The following is a 22,194-nucleotide window of genomic DNA, read 5'->3' on the forward strand; positions in this document are numbered from 1 at the left end:
AGTAAAGAATGAATAAAAAATAAAATGTATTTTAAGAAATTCTTTAAAAATCTGCAGAGCCAGCTTTATTTATACTGCGCCAAATCACAGCAAATGTCCTCTTAAGGCACTTCAATGATGCAGTCCAACTCATTGCAATCATAATCCAATGAAATAAATTCAAAATAAGTCCAATTCATACATTCAAAGCCAATTTAAAAACAATTTTCTTGCAGAGGAATTCAACAGATTGTCAAACATGCAAGAGAAATATAATAATTTATATTTTAGCCTAAATCGCACAGCCCTAACATCAGTTCATGTTGCTCTGCACCTTCATGTTTATTTATTCAGTTGGAAGAGTTGATCAGTGAATATTCCATTCATATTTTGTGCCTCATATTCAGCAACTAGTCTAAAAACTTTAGCTAAAATGAGGTTTTTGTTTTCAGAATCGAATCTTGGGTTTCACGCATTTAAGATGCAAAGGTGTCTGCTACTTTTGTGGTTTTGTTGTTTACATGCGAACGTGCTTCTTCGTGGCGTTTACCTGCATCAACAACAGTCTATGATAGGACTCGTTGGCTGGTCTGATTGGTTTACATCAACACTTAAATCATTGGTACGTTCTTATTTGCAATGTTTGTCTTGTTCTGCTTCCTTCTTATATGCAAGCCGACATTTTTCAGATAAGCTCAGGAAGTCATTTCATTTGTCTGTTTCCAGAGGAAAAAAGGCATTAATTATGCTGCGACCTTAACTCCAGACATCCTGAACAAAGTTAACTCGATTTGGTTCATTCTTGGCTGATTATTTGAGTTAAATGCATTTTAATTGAATTAAAGGGTTAAAATTGTCGCAGAATTGTGACGTAAATCAAATTTATATCATTTAAAGACAGATAACCTTAGAATAAAAGGAACCTTTGAAATGTTTTTTTTCAATTTATTGACAAAATAATTGAGCTTTATACAATAAATACCACCACAGTATATGAAAAATATACTAATAGTTGGTTTGGCAGCTTTGCATGGTGGAAATTCCCAGAGAACACAAAATATCTACATATTTCCAATCAAAATAATCATAACATTAAATGTGCTTCCACGTATCTTTTCGACATGTTGTTTCTTTTATAAATAACATAAATTTACACATTTTTCATAAACCTTTTTGACTTTTCATCAATGAATAAAAAATTCACAGCTTTCATAGTAACAACTTTTAGAACATTTATAAATGTGAATATGCATATATATATACACATATATACATAAATGTGCCATATTTACATCAAAATGTACATAAACACAGACAAACTGGAAAGTCCAGAGTTTGTGAGGACCTGCAAGTAGGTTTTCAGCCACAGTATCTTCTTCCTTTGATTCAGAAATGTGCATCTGGAGTTACAAACAAACTCAAAACATGCCTTTTTAGGGGACATTTCTATGAAGAATGCCATTTAATGGAGCTGTTCTGTAGCCTTTAGTGGGAGTGTGTACCGAGCCTCTTCTGGTGACAGTAATGTACTTCTGAATTGTCTGTGGGGGCGGTTTTACTACACATCTGTACACATCTGCATTGGGAGCCATATGCTGTCTGGATCAGAACTTGACACTCGTAACTTCATCGTAAATTCAACAGGGCAGTTTTCTCTGGGTACACCAACCTCTTACCCCTGACCGGCATGTGATACCTCATTTCCTTCCAAAACCTTGAGGAAGGAGAAAGAGATGATGACAGCTGTGAGTTCTTTCCTCCTCTTTCCTCATCCTCTCTGCTCTTTGTGCATGTCCTCCATCTTTGCCTTGTCCTGAGGTTTTTCCACCAGCATACAGCACCTTGTTTCTTCCTCAGGTGACGCACCGACTCTGGGAAAAGAGCCAGTTGAGCTGGGGTGATTTCCTCCAGCTCAACCAGAATCACCTATAAAGAAATCACGAACATGAGTCAAATGAACCCTGCAAGAGTTAGCTCTAATTTTCTTGCTCATCTCTGAACTATATATAGCGTTATTTCACGTTCAGCTGGCAGCCATCGAGTGTTACGAGGATATTCTCAAAGAGCTAAGATGCTACAGCCAATGAGAGTGCAAGAGACGGGGTCAGGTGACAGGATGCAGAGCACGTGCCAGAGAGCACGGTGAATGAACTTTAGTGTGTAGTGTGGTCATTCAGTTCAATTCAAAAGGCTCCATTAAGTGTCAGATGCATAATTCATAATAATTGATTTAATTAAAAAAAGTGAAAAGGTGCTTATTATGAATAGAGTTAGGATTTCTGTCAAGTTAATGCCTTTAAGATAGATTTGGACTTTCTTTATGTTTAGTTTTAAGCTTTTCATCTGAAGTTTCGCTTCTGTTAAGATCTATTTGTTTGGTGCAGAGACTTGTATTTAGAAAGGAAAAACCTGGCTCTTTCAGTGGGAAATACCTTGAGGGATCCCTCCAGCAGTGCTCTGTGCATAGCTGCCACACATTCCAGCTGCTGCCTCGTGTCTGTGTAGACGGTATCACTTCCATCCAGACTCAGGCTGCTGCTGCTGCTGTCTCTGGTGTTGCTTTCGATTTTTTCGCTGCCGTCACTGTTCTTAGAAATGTTGTTGTTGTTGCTGCTTGTGAGTCTCTTGCTGGTAAAGGTGGAGGCGTTGTAGAGCAGAAGGAAGCGGCGACTGGCTTCGATGTTCTCCTCCACAGAGTCTACCATGGCTGCAGGAGGAAACGAATAATCATTTTTATTTTTCAACAAAAATGAGTTGAAAATGTACAGGCAATGCAAGGACAAACTCGATGCGCTGCATGATGCGATGGCACATGGAGCCGCCTTTTAATTGTTCTCGGTATGACATCATTGTGGAGGAATTCAGGCACGCTTTTTGCAACTTCATTTTCACCCCTCAACCACCGTGGTTATCACTTAGTGTGAGCTGTTGGTGCTGATTTGCTGTGATTGCTTTTCAGCCAAACGTGCTGCTGTGCAAAACTACAAAACATTTCCAGTTTGGCCTCCAATGTTAAATGGTAAATGGACTTGTACTTGTATAGCGCTTTTCTAGTCTAACTGACCACTCAAAGCGCTTCACTACATGTTCCAAGGACTTTCTCCTGCAGCCCTTCCAAACAAGCCATCCTTGTTCAGTCTTTTTCTAACTGTACTGTCATGACCTTTAACCTTTAACATGCTAACTGAGGCCTGTAGAGTCTGAGATGTAGCTCTTGGGTTTTTCACCTTGGGGTGAACTTTCTGGGACGTTCACTCCTGGGAAGATTGACAGTTGTCCTGAATGTTTTTGACTAAATAGTTTGGAAATGGCCCTATAACCCTTCTCAGAGTGATGAGCAACACCTGAACGCTCCAGTCCAGACCAACCTCCGCTTTTATATCAATTAATCGAGTGTATTTAATCAGTAGCGCTCGGCTGCTACTTGCTTATCTCCTATTTCTTATGGAAGAAGTAAGTCAAAGATGTCAAGTAACAAGTAGAAATGAAGTGAAATGATATGATATATGCATCAAGGCATACTTTATCCTCACTGGCTCCTGAGTGGTAGGTTTGACCCTGAATTCAAGGCAAAACCCTGTGATGTATAGTAGGTGACCTACCCTGCCCGGCAAAGCAGTCCCGGCCCGCTATGAAGAGTTTGTAGTCGCAGGTCTTTTCCAATACTTGTGGAAGGGTGTGCAGGGCAAACTTCTCCACCTCCTCACTGAATCCCAGGGCATAGGGCTGTGGGTATGCCACATAGGCATCGTATAGCTTTCCGTCCAAATCTGACACAGAAAAAAGCTCATTAAGAATGCGTTTTTTTAAATGGACAACAATATTATAGATTATGATTCCCATAGATAGAGGGATTGTTTACTCAAACAAACTAACCACCCAGAGATAGGGCGAGAGTCTTTAGTCATTAAAGCTTTCTGAGAACTTGATACCAATGGGCTTTTGGCAAAATGTCAATGTAATGCCAAGAATGCTAATGGTTCTTGTGCTACATAACCATTTCATCAGAAACTGTGAAGACATCGCTGTGGTTAGTTAGTTTCCTTTGTTCGCTCTCACCGTTGACGCATGTGGTTAGGTGTGAGGTAGAGCTTAAGATCCTGTGAGTTGCAATAAAAAAGTATCTTAAGACTTTACGGTGGTTTTTTCCATCATGGAGCGTTTGCTGAGTGGACATTTCTCATTACACACCACTGTTACAGTTATGGGAAGTATTACCTTTATTTTTGTAGAGGACTGGAAAAGCTTTCCTGACCCACAGCACAATGTCAATCCTAAAAGTGTAGTAGATGATCACACTGATGACAAAGAGAACCGTCATGCTTCCTAAAACTGATCCAATGGGAGCCATGGGGTTTGGATCTGTAGGGATGAACAACGGACATAGGAGAATTTAATTTTCACCATAAATTTGAGCTCAAGTTGACATCCGAACTGATTGCTGGTCATGTCATTGTGTTCATGTCTTTGTTGAAGAAACGTTTGAACATTTTTTTTCTCGGCATCACCAAACTTTCTTTTGGTTTGTGGAATGAGAAAAGTGTCCACCTGTGCATTTACTGAAGAGGTGAGGACTGCCATCTCCCCTGGTCCTTTACCCAACCTGACATCAACCCCATATCATCAGTGATGGTGGTAATAGTACTTGAACACCGTCACTTGGGCCAAACTCAGGCCAGATTTGGCCCACAGTGTAATTCTATTTGGCCCATGAGATGATACCAAATTTCTGATCGAGCTGGCCCACAGGTAGATGGCGCATGCACTGCTAATACTACAATTCCCAGAATGCTCTGCTGATGCGTTGGTGCCCACCAGGACCCGCAAGCGTCCCTCTATTGGTTAGCAACCTCTTGCTACATGTCGCATCCCAAAAATGAACAAACGAAAGATGGAAAACAGGAGCTTTCCATACCCGCTTAATCCAATTTAGAGTCGAATTTAGGACTGGAGCCTATCCCGGCTGTCATTGGACGAGGGGCGGGGTAGATCCCGGACAGGTCGCCAGTCCATAACTGTGTTTTGTTTTTTTAAGGTTACACATTTAACACATTTTTTGGTAAGTATGATGACATCATCACCGAAGACAAATGATTAGATAAGAAACTAAAAGCAATAACTGTTTGATTCTTAGATCTTGATAGTTTTTATGGATGAAGAAATACATTCTATAGTATGTTTTTACAAAAATGAGTAAAACTTTATTACCTGCTGGTAGCAAAGTAAAATATCCCTCAGGACAGCCTCGGAAACTGTACGCTCGACAGGTGTAGTTGAGGTTGAAATCCTCCGCCTTCAGTTCAGAGATGGTCAGCAACCGTTCTAACCACATGCCTTTGGTTGTGCTGGCAGCGTTTTCACTCCATGAACTGTTGAGAAAGATGAATGTTAATGGAGTAAAATATGATGCCACTGCGCCTGGTTAGAGCAGCAGCCTTTTAAAGCACAAAAAATGCTAATTTTTCCATAGTTGGAGCGGATAAAATAAATTTAAGGAAGGGTAAAGATGCTGACCTTTGTTCTGATGTGTAGATGCGTTCGGATGGATCCATTTTTAAGATCACTTGACCTTTGACCAACCAGAAGACCTCAACAAATGGCATCCCAATACCCGGCACAAACACAAGGCACTTCTTGGTCAAATTGGACCCTTTTAATACATAAACCAGAGCGAGAGAGAGAGAGAGAGAGAGGAAATCAAGAGGGGAAAATCACACCCATGGTTTAGTTTTCTGATGAAATGTGTTTGGGTTCAGTCAACCTGTGACACTCCCATAAAGGTGCTGCTAAAATGAAGCGGTGCTAAAGCCGACTCTTACCCATCTCGGCCTTGATGATGATATTTTCTGGTGTATGCACTTGTGGAGCGTAATTGTACTCTTCTGAAAAGACAAAAAAGAAAAGGATTAACTGAGGCGGAAGTTCACCAAGCACAGATGTATGCTGCATATTAAAGATTTATATTTATATATATTTATATTTTTAAAAAGTATTCAAACCTGTTAACCCTTCGGGGTCCCCCCAGAGACACTCACACTCATATATATTGTTGAAATAAAGACAGATAATGCCTTATTTATAAAACGTATTTCATGCCAGAAATAAGGTCTAGGTTTAAAAAAAAAAAAACGGAGTTCTCCTTTTAAGTTTTCATTAATTTTCTAGATATTTTTTTAATACTTTTTATGCCATTTTTGTCATAGTAGCACCCCTTATTTTAACAAGAAAAGGGCCGGGTGCTGGTGGTGAAAACATATAATTTCTGTTGCCAGGCTGCCGACTAGTGGTTACATTTGTAATTCCATGAAAAATGTCAACCAGAAGGCTCAGATCAGATTGAGAAGGTAGTCGCACCTCATCTGATGGCTGATGAGCAGTGAGGCTGCAGTTTTTAACCTCGATCCAAACCATTAACTTTTGGAAAAATCTCACTCTATTACCATCAACACTTGCAAAAAAATATTGACTATTAAAGAAATTATGATTTTTTTTTTTTTTTTTTTTTTTAAATCTAGAATAGAATTAGAAGTTGGGTTATTTTGGACCGGCTCAAAATAAATGAAAATGATTGGCTACTTGTGAGCCACAGTTTGTCCAGTCTGGATCAGAGTGATGATAAATATAAATATTTTTTACATTGAGATTCACAATATCTAATATTTACCGGCTGTTTTGTTTCTTGAAGATGATTCTAATCTTGATTACTTTTGACCCAGAATCGGCCTTTTAGGGATTCATGTGACCTTCTTTTATGAAAGTAGATGTGTGACGACATACATGAAGGAATGTCCACTGGCCCAGTTCTTGAAACTCGTACCAGTCTTCTTTGGGGTCACAGTCATATGACTTCACGTAGGCCTCCTTTTGAAATGATATTTAACAGAATTTTTAGAGGTAGGTTTGATCTAATTATTGCCCGTTTCCGTTAAGCTTTTACTAAACGTTTTATCCCCCAATCGAGCAGGAGCTGGGACGCCCTTAGATGAGTTCTGTTTGTTTCCACTTTGTTTTGCAGCTGGAACCACACCAGCAGTGAAGGTTTCTCACTCTGACGTGTTTAATTTAACTGTTTGCCCCTACGTTCAGTTAGAAGAATGAAGAGAGGCATTTTTATTGACTCAAAACTAAACATTGTGGCCCAACAGTTGCAAGATAACGGCCACAAATGCAGTTTGCTAACTTCCCTCAACTCTACGGACACGCCGGTGAACCGCAGCAGGTCTGTTTGCAGCGTTTAAAAGACGAGAAAGAGCTAATAATCTGTGAAAGAGACTGAAATGACAATAAAATCAATCACTTTGTAGAGGAGGAGCGGCTGTTTGCTGCACGAGTCGCATTTAATATGCTAAAAAGAGAGCTTGAGCACTTAAGTTAAGAGTAAGATCAGATTTATTGTCATGTAGATCCAGGGAAATGCTTTAAAAAAAGATTCCTCCACATTTAACCCATCCAGGTTGGCACCACTCTCGATTTGTCTGCAGCTTATTGTGATGCTGCCGTTAAAGTGTGAAGCCCATCTGCTCTAACCTCTGACTGTTGCGTCGATGGTCTCTGACACAGATCCTGCTACGCCACCAAGGATGAATGTCAGCGTACAGGTGTAGTCGCCACTGTTTTCAGATCCCACCTTCTTAACCGTCAGTTTGGTTCGGTCCCTCTGGCTGTAAATGTCCGTTTCATCCGTTTCAGCAAATATGGGGTCACAGCCCTAGATTGAGAAATATAGAAGTTAATGTTGTTCCGCTTCCTGTAAATAAGGAAATAATCAGCTTCTGATGGCTCAATGGTTCGGACAGGTCCATGCATGTATGGGTCAGAATGTGGGATAACTCACTTTGTACCACTTGGTCGTGGATGTGATGTTGTAGCTGTCCAGTTTGTCGATATAATCCTGCAGAGGGCAGCTCAGGGTCTCCCATGCTTCGTTGGTAAGTGTTTGAGAGGCTTTCCGTGGCCTTCCACACTCTCCAGCAACCGGCAGATCCACCACCAGCTTAGTGGACTGCATGTAGCACCAAGAAGGAGTTCTGCAAGGACACGTAATGCAATAAGTCCTCAAGCACATGTCCAGCTCTACAGGTCATTCATTCAACACTTCTTTTCTTTTACTCTACATTACATTCAGCTTCTCTGTTTGGGGAGAAAACTACATGATCTAAAACACACAGTGATGACTTGATTTGGGCGAAAGAGTTTTTTAGAAACCCGGAGCTTACGATTTAGCTTATTTTAGTTGGGTTGGAAAGACTTTTTCAGTGTTTTTCAGTTCAGATCCAAACAAACCATAATTAATGTCGCTTTGGGGTACTGATGAATGCTCCTTCAAGCTCTGCCATATGTTTACCTCATCAGTTAACATTTAGTCCACATCTAGATGCATTGAAGGATCAGTTTACGTCTTCCCCACCTCTACTATCCCACATGTTGTAAAGCAAAGCCAAACCACTGGACTTGAGATTAAATTCGTCTAAATTATTTCAGCTTTTTGATTTGTCCCAACAGAAATATTTAAATGAAACCGTGTGTTATTCCCATGCCTTTTATAAGTCTAAAGTTGTGTGATCTATAGTTTTAAAATGTCCTGTTAATGGCATCTTGTTGAACTTAATTGAAACTCCCAAAGAAATATTACATTTATTTTGTAGTGTTGCAACATTGGATGACTTAAAAGACTTTTAAAAGCACTTATTTGTTGGTGTTCGAGAGCACAGTTTGTAGGACCGTAAATTCTTCTTTTTTTTGGTTCATTTCATCCCTGAAACTGTAGTTAGATGGTGTTTGAGTTTAATTTAGAAAGATTACTTTTATTATGCTGTCATACAGGAGTTCTAGTGTTTAACTACGCTGGCCCTTCTTAGTTAGAACCCTAGAAACCTTGAAGAATGAACTGTTTTACATACAAATCCTGCTGTTTTCATCAGGAATGGCCTTAATACGAACTGCTAATGCAAACTTTTGCTCGTTACCTTTCCAAAATGTACGTTTCTTACCTCAGTATGGTCATATACTCTCCAGCATCGGCCAGCGTTATGTTAAGGAACCACAGGGTCTCTTTGCGCACCAGGATTTGACCGGAACTGTTGCTAATCTCTTGTCCATTCTTGTACCATGTGATGTTGTATGGGACGGTTCTGTAGTCGAAGACATCTGGAGAGACCAGGGTGCTGTTCAGCATGGCCACATCCCCAGGAACGGAGAAAACCCTTTCAAACTGGAGCCTGTAGTTGGTGCAGTTCTCTGAAAGCAGAGAGGTGATTTTCTGCATCAGTTCAGTGCCGATGGAGCTTCAGAATTTAACTTTAAAAGCATTTTACAGCAAATAATCTCTAAATGTTGAACTATTTTATGATAATATGCTTAATTAAAGGTTAGCCCCCTCTGCTAAATCATGCTGAAAGACCAGAGTAATGGGATTACGTAACTTTAGGGCCTAAAGGGCAAAGTAGAGTGCAACCTTGGATGTTGTTTCTTGCCTTTAAATGGCTTTCGACAACCTTTGGACTAACCTTTGGTCACTCATGGCCTCTGTTGGTCTTTACTAAGTCTTTACTAGATGTTTGTCCTTATTAATATTCAGCATCTTGATCAAATGTGTCGTTTTTATTGTGTGGAGCTGTTGCTGTTGTCTTTTAGAGCTTTATACTTGATTAATATGCTTCTGTTATCTACGGTAATCATTATTTTTTCTCCTTGACAGCTACAGTCTTCTTCTAAGTCTATGACCAACTTCTTTTCTTCTGGATTTATTTACTTAACCCTCTTTTGGACATTTTGTGCCATTCAGTTTTTTATTTCCAAGCCTTTTTATCTGAATATATCTCAAATATCCATATTTTTAAGAAATGTATCATTGTCATGGTTCCTAAAATTAGCGTAAAATGGCTGAATTACTAACCCGACACGTTTGTTCCTAACAACAAAAAATGGCCCAGTCGTTAACATTTATCTTAACATCAACTTTTGTATAAAACTTTTATATTTGACCACCGGATGGTGCTGCTTTTTACCATTCAAAGCATGCAGAAAAATGACACTTTTTACCGTTTTCTGCAAGTGAAAATGAATGAAAATCAATGTTGCTGCTAATCATTGAGGGGCTTATTTAAAAAAAATATTCATTTTAAATGTGTTTTATTTGGTAAACATGTAGCACACTGGCTTTTAATGGGTTATAATCAACAAAATCTAATTAATATTTGATATGTATGTTTCACACTGAAGTAGCTTTAAAAGATTGAGGAAAAATGGCATTTTGTAATATATTTACAGCAGTTTCTGCCATTGGGTACAAATGCTTTAGGGTATTAAAGGACATCTTAAGGACTAATCCAACTTTTCCAAGAACAGCTCTGTGACTCGTATAGTTTGTCTATGAGGAGCACTGCTGACTGGCAGCATTTTAAAGTCTCTACACTGTCAGGTTTGCCCTGAAGAGGGCGCTCAAATCCTTCTGCATGACTGGAGGCTGCTGCTGCCGCTACTTTGACAGTTCGTTGGAGCAAAAGCATGTGAAATGTAAAACTTACTGTGTTTTTTAGTATGAAGCAGAAAGAAAGTGGCTCACCCTGTACGAATTCTGAACAGATCCTTGGAAGCCAGAGCAGAAACAGAAGCCTTCCCAGTGCCGAACTCAGGCCCATGGCTGAAAAACACAACCACACACAGCATTTAGAGATGGACATGTACCAGAAGCCAGGAGGAAAACACTACTGGAGAAAAACCGCTCACAGCATGGGGGGGTTTCTGAGCCTTTACCAAACGACCTTAAAGCCTAACGCTGGTCTGCTTCTGCCTCTCTGTCTTCCTCCTTCTCGTGACATTCCTGCCTCCACAGCCAGAGATGACTCGCCCTCTCTTAATATTTGAAGAGTCACTGAAGAGTCACCGTAGAAACCTCAACACAAGCTCTTGCGTCATGCTTTGAAACTTGAAGGACACCCATTATTCCCAAACACCGTGCAACATCTCAACATTTCTACTCAGCCTTGCCTGTAAATTGTCTATAGATGAAAACTTTAAATCCACGGGGGGAATCCATGGTTTCCTGTCTGTACAAACTGTACAGTTGGTACAGATTGTTGTGATTTGAGTCAGAGGAAACCTACTGTGGTGTGTTGTTTTACCATATTAATGTGGTCTAAAGATTGGGAGCTCACTATATTAATGTCATGTGTGAATATCAGCATCTGTTTACTTAAACTTTCTTTTATTACTCCCAACAATTCAGCCTTTTTGCTGCTGGTAAACATCTTGCCTTTGACTCTAAAATTGTATGTTACAGCACACCTGTTAATTCTGATAACTTGGAGCACCAGCCACATGTTTTCATTATAAAAGAGCATTTAAAACGGCTTAAAACGCATAATATACCAGCATTTGTTCACGATGCTGCACTGAAATTTACTCTTTAAAGTTCCTCATGGCTGTATTTGTGATACTGCATTTATGACCAGGCTTTTTGCACCTACTTTGTTGGCGGTTGTGGTATAAAGTTGCCTTTTTCCCTCTGTATGTCCCGTTGTTAAAGAGGCCAGCTTGTATAACTTCTCTGGAGCCGATGAAACCAGACCTATGGGTCCTTTGAAAGTAATTCTTGCTGCAGGGTCAGCACAGTTAAAGTTTGACTCTGAATAAAGAAACAAAGCTGACACGCTGAGAACCTCCTGACTTATTTTCAGTAGTTGGATCAGATTAGGTTAGAGGTGCGTCGGCTGTTTAGCAGTTTTATGGCGTCAGTGTCAGAGCCTTCGTGTATGTTTGGGAGGAAAAAGTGAGCTCTGCCCATTTTCTGTAGCCTCAGCCGCAGCATCCTCATCGAAATATCCTGAGTGGCAGTGACATACTTCTACACCGCAAACCCAGATGTTCTGCACATCGTTATAAGGGTTTATGTCTCATTTCTGTTTCTCACGATGAATTCTGATGACAGAAAGTAGCGCACAAGTCATATGTAACATCTAAATGTTTGGAGTTGTGCACATTTTTAATGTTTAGGGCAAACGCAGAATAAAAGGATCGCTGCATGTTTCCTACAGGAACGTTTGAGTTTTACAGCAGCTGTCACATAAATGATGTGGAGCTTAAGGCCTTTTACTGTCAGTCAGGCACAGATCTAGGTGTTGGGCTGATTGTGTCTTTGGTTTTGGGGCAGCATTGTGTGTTTGAGTGGAGATGCTGGCCTGTTACTGTGGTTGGGTCTCGCATGCTGGAAGTTTTGTGACCTGACTGCAACGGTTTTGTGCTGCTGTATAGTTCAGCCTTATGAGTTGTTGTAACCACAAACGTTACGTTAACCCATTAATCACACGTTGCAAAATGTGTTTTTCACCTTTCGAGTCTGGAGCAACGCACATTTCGCAGCTACACAAAGTCCTTTAACTTCTTTAAAATCAAAGCATTGTCTGTAAATAAGATGCACATGAGGGCGAAGAGATGGTTTAACCTTTGAAATGTTTTCATTTCATGTTTCCACACCTTTCACAGGTTGAGGAAATGAAAGGTTTTACTGGACAGCTTAATGTAAATGAAGCCTCAGCCGAGTTAAATGAGCAAGATGAGAGTCCCAGTTTGATATCAGTGGGGCGTGTGAACGGAAATTACAATCCAAGCTGAAAGTATAGCTAAATAAAATGTTATTTAAAGGTACATTGGGGAATATTTCAAGTGGGAGACGTGAAAAACTGAAGGCTGCGGTTAAGGTGAAATCAAACAAACGCTTTAACAAGAAAGCAGTTGCAACAAGATGAGTGGAAACGCTGCGGGGAGAGCAGAGTGAACAGGGGAAAATATCTACACCACAGTACCCACAATTCTCCATCTCGCTAGAACAGGAGCCAGTGAAGGTGCACAGATGGAAACAAACAAGCAGAGCTTCAGTCTGTGCAGGTGCTGTGCTGCAGCTTCTGTGGTTTTCACACATTTTTGGCTTAAAACTTTCACAAGAACACCTCTTTGAAGCAATATTCTTTCACTTCACACGCATTTAGTTGAGGTGTTTGACATATTTACACCGATCGGTGTTGGGACTGGAGGAGCATATGCTTAAATTCTGCCACAGTTTATTCCCCGGTTGCCTGTCCAGTAAACAAGAAGGGATAAAGAAGTGGGTACACCGGGAAATAAGGGGGTGTATGGTACTTTAAACTGGAGAACGAGAGCAGTCCAGGAGCCACTTTACCGTCTGCAGTTTGAGCTTTTTGAGAGGCGGTCGTGCGGGAGCTTCATTCGATCCCACCATCTTTTATTAGACGGGTAACTTTGAAACGCATGGCTTCATACAGAGAGTTCTCTCAGCTTCAGGCTCAGCACACACTGGAGGAAACTGGAGAAATAAGAGATGTTTCCATGGGACGGTGATTGAATTCATCGTTTTGGATGCTCAGCCCATTGCTGTGGTTGAAAATCTGCTGTTTTGTTCCCTTTTGGAGCCACGCTACGCCCTCCCTTCTCCACTTTTACGTATCCAGCACAGCAGCTTAAGGTGCAGCATGAACAAATGTTGTTTTCTCTGCTGCACTGAGGTGTTGAGCATTTACACGGCATAGATGTTAATAACTTTGAGCTACAGTACAACTATCGGCCGGTACATTTCAGGTAACTAATCGATATGAGGACGGCCTTTATGGTGAACTGGGGTGGCTATTTTAACACTTATTATCTAAAAACTGCATGCTTAGAGTCTAAGAAGTGCAGAAAAAGCCATAAATGGAGCAGCTTTCTTGATGTTGTGTCTAAGAACTCAAACTAAGTAATAATCTTGCAACGTTCGGCGCTTGTTGTCGCTTCACAAGCTGTAGAACAAGCAGGCTTGTTGTTTAAAAAGATCTTCAAGGCACATGACAGGCTCATTTGTTTGTTCACACTGATTTCATCTCCTCTGTCTAGCAGCGGTTTCGTGATCCAGAGGCTTGGAAGCACTTAGCCTGCATAGTTTTACTCTGAGACAGGCTCGGGCAGAGAGGAGCGTGGGAAGAGCTGAGGCAGTTCAGTGGGTCATGGTACAGGCAGATATCTGGCAGCAATGCATGGAAAATCAGATAAACAGAGGTGACTGAGTCATACAGGATGTTAAGTGGTTTTCCTTTGCTATGGATGGCTTGGAGGAATCCATTGGTTGTTCAGTGATTTGAGCGTTGATTGGGTACAAGTTCTAACTACCTGAGTACAAGGAGTCACAGGCTGATGGTAACATCATAATAAACGTGTCTGGGAAGAGGAGACATGGCTGCTTGGAACTGGAAAATTAATTTCTAATGTTTACTGAGGCAATAACTCGGAGGCTAGTTATTGTCTCCTCTCAGCTCGTAAACCATATGCCCATTTAGTTTAGTCATGATAGTTGTTGTAAACTCAGGACATTGTTTTTGAAAATGCTTGCATGACAAAAAGCATGCACATGCTGTTGGGAAACTGACCTCAGTAACTGAACTAAATTATGCAATGTTTAATTTCACTACACTAAACTGAGAGGAGCAAGTGTTTACTTCTGTTTGCATTCGGTTAAGTGGTGGTTGGGTGTGTTGTCCTACAGATCTGTTCAGTCAGGCGAACTTTGTCCATCTGTTTGTGAGACAGTTGCAACAGACTGAAGAGTGATCATAGGTCCAAGGTCCTAACAACACGAACATCTAGGGAACAGATAAGTGCTCGGTAAACATGTGGCGTCAAGGCTTTAACCGTCAGCTCAACGTTACGCTCAAAATCTTTGAAATAATCGATAAATGATACACTTTTACTGCAGCTCAGAGTGGGAAAAGAGTGAAAGACGCAGACCACAACATACAAAGTTACTGTCGAGTCATTGAGATTAAGGATAAAGAGGGCAGTGATTTAGTTGGAACTGTGAGTGTTGAATGCAACCCAGAGAGCAACAAACCCGATGTGAGTCAGCACTGAAAAGGACCGTAAATGATGATTCGCTTAAAACACGACTGAGGCCGCATCAAAATGTCCTTTCAGATAATGTTCTCCCAATCTGTGCAAACAGAACTTCACGTTTCTGGAGGGAAAATGTGACAAAACCAAATTTCCTCTGTTTACTTCATAGTTGAGTGAAAGCTTTAACGTAAAATAAATTGCTTTTAAACGCTGTGAACCGCATTTTAACTCTTTAACGTCTCTTAGAGTTATTTTTCTCATATTTTTCGTGTCCTTCAGCCTTAATTGGGTCATTTATTTAGTCGAAGTTCAGCCAATCAGAGCTTAAGCAACGATTTGACGGCCTTACAGGCCGGGAATAGGAGAATGATGGCGTTAAGAAGGGTCACCGTCCGTCACTTAAGTGCAGATTTTTGTCATGTGCCCAGAGTGACTGAAAAATGCTGCGCAAAGCGAAAAGCTTTTCTTCTTTTCAAGGGGAAGTGGACATTTTTTTAAATGTAACAATAGAGAATTGAAACCCTTGATGCAGCCTCTCAAAATGCAACACCAGTAACGACTTGCTCAAATGTGTGACGCACCCGCAGGAAAGCGTACAACCCAGCCCGCAAACCTGTCAGTCAAGCTGTGATGTAATTCATAGAAGATCTTGGAAAAGACTTGAAGTAAACCTTTTGGATGGAATAAATGGTTTGTGTAGCCGGTTTAAGGCCTGATTCTACTGTTAAAATCCGGATGAATGAGATTTTTGGCACAGATCCCTGACAAAAGAAGCATCACAGGTGGATGCGCTCTGAGTAATTGGAGTTATATGTTATGTAAACAGCGGTATAGTTTCTAAGGATACCCTGATATCATCTGTTTAACAACCAGTATTCCTGGCATACTCGGGGTGATGCTTGACGTTATCTGTAGTATTTCGGAAGTTTGAGTCCATAAAAAGAAGATTATCTTGTTCTATTGAACTGAAACAATAGGCCCCCCCCGGGTGGCGTGTGTGGGTAGCATTGAACTGCCGACCTGCTCCGGGACAAAGCGTTGTGGGAAACTTCAGCTCTAAAGCGAGGAGATGACAAAACCACCCATGCTGTGTTGGAACGGCCTTCCACAACTAACTGGTGTGATCGCAGTAAATGGGTTCGACTGTTTGAATTACAGACATTCAGTCTGTGGGAGGTTATCAGAATAAATGACTCATTTTGCACTAAAAGTGAAAGACGAGGGGATTTATCAACCCTACAGTGAGGCACGAGAATATGTGTTAAAGTGGAGAACGTACAGTTATTAGTGTGAGGTGACATAGAGTCTCATGTGCTTCTCACGGAGAGGTTTTCCTGCTTTGGTTTTGTGGCACAAGTGTTTCCCCTGAGACTTTTTCTTTTTTTTAACGTAAACAAAACCGTTTTACTTCTGGTCTGGGTAATAGAATGAAATTAAACATTTTCTATAATATATGAAGTGGTGAAAGAGCGATAACAATCAGCCGATAATGTGAGTTTAGATCACAGATGCAGGGTTTTCACCACAGTGTTTGATGCATTCGTCATCCCACAAGTTTTTAATCACTTAAAGCCACATGCAGAGCTTTGATTTAGTCTCTCTCTGTCACACACAACTTTTAGCGCTCGCTACTGTCACCAACTTGATTTAGCAACTTTCACACGTTTTTGCTTGAGATCAAACTTAAATGACTGTTTTCCTCCCGCTGCTTCCAGCACAGAGGCTGAAACCTTGTATCGCTGCAGTGAGACGGTGGAAATACAAAGTGACTTTTCTTTGAGTGGCAGAATGAACATCATTTTACTGCTTGTTTCTAGTTAAAAAGACCGCCCACTGGTGGTCTACCACACAGAGCATGCTTTGATTTAGTTTCAGCCCTTCACTAACTCATGTTTATGCACCATTTTGTCACCCAGAACTACTGAATATTAAAAGTAAGTCTAATTAAACACTTACAGATACAAAATCTTAAAGTCTGTGTAGGTAAAAGGACGAGCAGAGAGGAAAAAACGCATTAATCTGTTTTTGATGCTGTGTAATGATTTACCTGCCCTGGTTTCTTCTTTGAAGGCATCAGTGAAACAACATTAAAGGTTTGTAAAGTGTTGGTGCATCTAAGGGTGGCTTCTCCTTTGTGGTTAAAATTACAACCCACTTCTCTAAAAACCTTCAGCTTTGACTGGCAGGCACCTCAAAGCTTTAATGGTGTAACAATCTAGGTATCTTCGACTGGCAGCGTTGTTTAAAATCAAACTTATGTTGACTCACCTCAGAGAAAGCGACCTCAGAGGCACCAGCAGACCGAGGAAGGATGAGGCAGAGTTTATACTGCACGACAGCGCTAAGAGAGGAAACCTCACCTCTGACTTATGTGTGCAGACTGGAGTCTCTCCAGCCAATTATTTCTCAAGCCTTCTGTCCCACCTTCGTGAGATAAAAACACACAACACAAAGAGTAGGAAGAGTGTGTTTGGATTGGTGCCTCTGCTGTCTGTTCCCCTTCCTTTGCGTTTCAACATGCTGTTAAAACATCAGCCGTACCAAATAACGGACCGTTTCCTTCACTAAAAATAAGTGACCATGAATGCTGTTTGATGACTTCTAAAATAAGCAAACAGCTGCTGCTTCTGGAGTGTTGATTGGAAAATGAGCTTCTTCAGAGAATGAGACTAAAAATGTGGACTTTTCATGCTTTTTCATGAAGGATTCATGAGTTTATTCTGATGTCTTGAGCCAAAACGGGCTTGTAAATACGAGACAAAAATAGTGTAAGCTAATTATTTTCTAAATGTAAAGGTCAGCTACTCTTCGAGGTTTGTGACAAGCCATTTGAGAAAAGCATTTGCACTTTCGTTTATTTCAATAACTCCCTATACTGGCAATGCTCCAAGCGTGATTTGTTCCTTTTTATTACAATCTGAGTCATAAAATTGAGCGCCTGCCCATACTGCAGCAAGTCGGTGAAGATTAAGATGATTAAAATCAATGCCAAGTATATTATTGATGCCTTGATGAGTTCAAATAGATGATCTGATGTTGGGAGACATGTCAGTAACTCGTTCAAGTTAGAAAATGTGTTATAAGCCCTTTTTGTTCTGTAGAATATGAGCTTTATGGACATATGGATCAGACCATTTTGAGTAGTATGCTTTGTGATCCTGGGACACTCGGATCTTGCTTATTCATTTGCTCACACTTGAGTTTTGGAAAAAGTTAGTTTGAGTAGATGGTGGCAAATCACTTTACAGAAAGTGTCAAAAGTCGTCGGCAAAAGTCACCGAAACTCAACGGAAATGATTTTAGTCATCATTGCTGCCTCTAGTTTGAACTCTTCTCTTCAAAGTGTTTCTCTGGTGTTCGGGACAGTCATGAAGCTGGCATCTGATTCGGTAGTTAAGGTGAAAGAAACTTCTCTGCTCTGCTACAAATGTGATGCCAACGTTTACAAAGCACCAATGCAGAGAGACTGCAGACTAATATGTTTGGGCCAATTGTTTAAAGTTACAATGTTTAATCAAACTGGTGGCATTGAATGAAGCTCCGTCACTGTTCTCTTGGAGAGTCAGACACTCGTGGTTGTTTGTCTTCTGTAATTTTCCACTTAGATCCAGTACGTGAGATCGGATGTGAACATCTGTAACAGGTACAAGGTGAAGAGCAAGAGTCCCAAAACCAATGTAAAAGCAATTATGATAATGATAAAGTATTACTTGAGCAACACTTTTCTTAATAATTATCAACTGTTTTACACGAAGGGATAAAGTGAGTTAGGTCAGATGGATTAAATGTAGAGCTAAAACGATTCCTCCAAAAAATCTATAACAAAAAAATCTTCGATGTAAATTAATTGCTTTGATGCCTTTTTAATTTTAATTCTTTTAATTCATCTTCTCATCTTTTCTGCTCAGTTTCACATGGACCGTTATTACTGTCGCACAACGTGTAGCAGCTCCATTTGATGGAGGAAAAGGACAAAAAAATGTGTAAAGTTTGGGTCCATTTCAAAGAAAAGAAAAGAGAAAATACTGTCCATTGTAAAAGCGAATTAGCTTAGCATGATAGCACAACGTCAATGCTACAGCAACATTTCACATTAGCATTTTAATGGGAATCAGTAGGGAATCAGTAGCTGAGAAGGACGCTAACAGAGAACAGAAGGAGCTGAGGCTTGGGCTTGGAGCTATAGCCACATTTTTCTCCTGTATTTTTCCCAAAAAAGCAATAAAAAGTGGCTAATTTCTGTTGAAATGTCTCCAGAACTACCCCGCTGTCTTATTGTCCTTAATGGGCCTCTGTCCATCAGAGCAGCTTCAGCCTCTAAGCTGTTAATGTGAGTCACATGAAAGTCTAACCAGAATAAAAACAGCTCATTTCATCAGACCGTGTTGTATCCGTAAAATCAGAGACTGCTGTTAAGGTGTCGTGTTAACTGCTGTTATTTCACTCTCTGGTTCTGTTCACTGTGTTGTCTGATAGCAGACAATAACAAAGGAAATTAGAGGCTTTAATATATATATATATATATATATATATGAAAGCAGAGACGGTCAGAGCGAAGCTTTATAGATACCTTGAGTTCTATAGTACTGTTATTAATATCAGAATGAGAAATGTTTTTAGAAAAATAAGGATTTTTTTTTGGCCAGCAATAACTGTGGCTATGCTACTTAGTATGCTACTTATAAAGTAATTTTTTATCTTTTAAATAGTTCAATTAATCAATAGAGTACCTGATTAATCCTTTGCTACAGCCTTAATACAAGGTATGATAAATGTATACCAAGGCTTTCTCAAAGAGTGAAGTTTTAAGGAGGGACATTAAGGTAGCTACAGACTTAGTTTACCTGATTTCAGAGGGAAAATTATCAATAAAATGGAGGCTTTAATTTAAAAGAGACTTTGTCACAAACCGTGATCTTGGTATAGTTCGTAGGGTAACATCTATGGACCTCGATGGACGGGAGGACATATACCGATCAATAAGTCTGAGATGTGTAGGGGACGAGGCCATTTAAGGCTTTAAAGGCGAAGAGTGAGATTTTAAAATCGATGAAAACTCTAACCGATGTGTCTTTTTATTCCTTTAATGAGCCTAGCTAATAGCAGAGCATAGCTAATCTATAGAGTATCGCTCCTAGTCTAGGTGACGTTGTTTGAAAAGACTACCAACATTAGAACGAACTATTATTTATCATCTTTGAATTTAGGGACATTTTTTAGCCACCCAGGATTTTATGTCGGACAAGACGAGCGATGAGATTATCAGAGCTGCTGGGATCTTTAAGTTTTATTGGCATGTACAGCTGAGTGTGAACAAGACGGTCAACAAATGGCTCGTAGATATAGAACAGAAGGGGGCCACAGACGGAGCCCTGTGGTGTGCCTAGGTGTTCTTTGATAAGGACCGTTTCACCTTTTCATTGCTGGAAGCATGATTGCCTATTACTGATCACTAAGGTACTATTTTCAGCAAAATTCTGTGATAATTATTAGATTAAAAGATAAGATGGTATAATGGTTTCTATCCTTTTAAGCTGTTTATTTCGGGGGTTATTAATTAATATTTATGGCATGGTGGGTGGGATAGAGATGGCCGGGGTCCCCGGCTGGATAGAGGAATTCCCAGCAGACAAAGACATGCTTTCAGTTATGAATCATCCACAAAAGCAAACCTCTTTGTAGCCACAAATGAGCAGTGAGACCAAGCAACCTCGGAAATGCTTTGCACTCATTTCTGTGTTGTATAGCAAAAACGTTTTGACTGCAGTTTTTTTTTATTTTTAATTTTTTTTTTACTTCCTCTCCTTTTAACTGTGCAGATAGTTGACGATTGACAGATGATTAATGCACACGTGCTTCTGAGAGTTAACTCTGACACATATTGACGTCTCTTTCAACCCTAAATTGAGTACATGTATTTTCAGACTTATGTTATCAATTGAATTGCGGTTGGATTCTGGTTCTAGGTGTTGCATATTGGACTAATATCTGTATTTCAGCTATATCTATAATGCAGTTTAATCTGTATATTTGATGGTTCTTCAACCTTTTCTATATATTTTAGAAGCAAGGTATTGTTTGACTACTGTTTGAATCAGATTTGTGTCATCTTTCCATAGCATTGGTACCAGAGGATGAATCATGTTCCCCACTAGGTTGTAGTGGGCAGAGATCCTGTTTTTATGGTTACTCAGTAGGTTATGTGAATATATCTGTTGGTACATGCACGAAGATTAACTGTCAGCCAAGAAATGTGAAGAAACAAAACAAATCCAGAGCAGATATGGTCAAATGATTCGGGTTTCAAAAGACTGAATATTGCACCGATTTGTTGAGTAACAACAAACCCTTTCTTCTTTTTTTTTTAACCCTTTACCTGATGAGACTTATGAGTGTTAATGGGTGAAAATGTACTGAGAAAATGCAATAAGTAGAACTTTTGGGTAATATTTTCACTTGAAAGTTTTGACAAAGTTATGTTAAAGAGGGGAATAAAATGTTTTTTCCAGTTTTACACCTGGAAAATAATGTCTGGTATCTATTTTGAACTTGAAAATGAAAAAGGTTGATGCGCTGGTGTTATTTTTACCAAAGTGACTCGTCTGAAATCTTAATAATGTTGCAGTAAAGTATTGATCTTTGAACATGCAGATGTGATGCCCCACACAGCTGCTAGTTTAACCCACCTACTAGTTAATAATGTTTAAAACGGACAACTCACCAGCCTGGTGTTTTGCTGTTCCTCTGTCAGGACAGTCGCCTCCTCAGGTCACATAGAAGTCCAGTGAAAACATCTTTTTAGAGAAAAAAAAAAAAAAAAAAAAAAGCAAATCTAAGCAGAGACGTGTGCTTCCCAGCTCTGACTTCCTCTTCTGCCTAGACTCAAGCACATGTTGCAATTTCCTTCTCAGGAATCTTTTGAAAGCCAGCAGATGTAGAAATCTGTTGAGCAATATTTGGGAGGAGGGCAGCCTTGATCCTGCTGTTCACACAACAGTTGCTGCACTCCTACTGAACAGCGCCATTTCAATCAAGCGGTTTTCTTTTTTTGTTGTTATGAATAGTATAATCCATGTCACACCCTGCTTTGCCAGCCGAATTGGTTCCAACAGCCCTAAATCCTGTTTTTCAAGCTGTCTTCCATACATGTGGTTTACACTGTATTACAACCACGGTGCGACCTCTTGTGGCGGCTCAGAGGAACTGCACTTACACTCATGCTTGAAAAGCTTTATCCAACTTTGTGGTGCCACCGTGTGTGCTGTAGAGTAAACAAGAACATTTTGAGCGCTCTTAGAGTACAGCTTTTTCTGAGATTCTACATGTTCTCAATTTGTC

The 22,194-nt window shown here is 40.1% G+C and overlaps 2 protein-coding genes and 1 long non-coding RNA gene across 5 annotated transcripts in view; 1 reads left to right on the forward strand and 2 right to left on the reverse strand.

The window, feature by feature from the left end:
* Positions 1-22,194, reverse strand: part of LOC140319717 (interleukin-1 receptor type 2) — a 60,272-nt gene that overhangs the window by 28,992 nt on the left and 9,086 nt on the right. The window lies entirely within an intron of this gene.
* LOC140319713 (interleukin-1 receptor type 1) lies at positions 930-21,599 on the reverse strand. Of its 3 annotated transcripts, none has more exons than XM_072397471.1 (12): positions 21,578-21,599; positions 10,544-10,621; positions 8,970-9,216; positions 7,814-8,006; positions 7,507-7,687; positions 5,799-5,861; positions 5,494-5,629; positions 5,188-5,348; positions 4,198-4,341; positions 3,582-3,749; positions 2,412-2,686; positions 930-1,905 (listed from the first exon to the last, which is right to left on the reverse strand). In XM_072397471.1, the coding sequence occupies exons 2-12, from the start codon at positions 10,617-10,619 to the stop codon at positions 1,606-1,608; spliced, it is 1,944 nt and encodes a 647-aa protein (XP_072253572.1). In that variant the 5' UTR covers positions 10,620-10,621; positions 21,578-21,599; the 3' UTR covers positions 930-1,605. The 3 variants fall into 3 exon arrangements, with proteins under 3 accessions (XP_072253572.1, XP_072253571.1, XP_072253570.1); XM_072397470.1 differs by lacking the exon at positions 21,578-21,599 and adding an exon at positions 16,904-17,055; XM_072397469.1 differs by lacking the exon at positions 21,578-21,599 and adding an exon at positions 17,125-17,240 and having other exon boundaries at positions 931-1,905.
* LOC140319716 (uncharacterized) lies at positions 9,148-10,685 on the forward strand. The gene is made up of 2 exons (XR_011917976.1): positions 9,148-9,211; positions 10,536-10,685. It is a non-coding gene; the product is annotated as an uncharacterized lncRNA (long non-coding RNA).

This window comes from Leuresthes tenuis, unplaced genomic scaffold, assembly GCF_036924035.1.
Source record: "Leuresthes tenuis unplaced genomic scaffold, fLeuTen1.0.hap1 SCAF_12, whole genome shotgun sequence".
Classification (NCBI taxonomy): domain Eukaryota; kingdom Metazoa; phylum Chordata; class Actinopteri; order Atheriniformes; family Atherinopsidae; genus Leuresthes; species Leuresthes tenuis.

Bases quoted from the DNA above. Each gene is read 5' to 3' on its own strand.
- LOC140319713 (XM_072397471.1), bottom strand. From the start codon at position 10,619: ATGGGCCTGAGTTCGGCACTGGGAAGGCTTCTGTTTCTGCTCTGGCTT. The intron at 3,750-4,197 runs GTAATACTTCCC...TTTCTGTGTCAG, and splicing joins AGTCCTCTACAAAAATAAAG to ATTTGGACGGAAAGCTATAC. The intron at 2,687-3,581 runs GTAGGTCACCTA...TTCCTCCTGCAG, and splicing joins GGACTGCTTTGCCGGGCAGG to CCATGGTAGACTCTGTGGAG.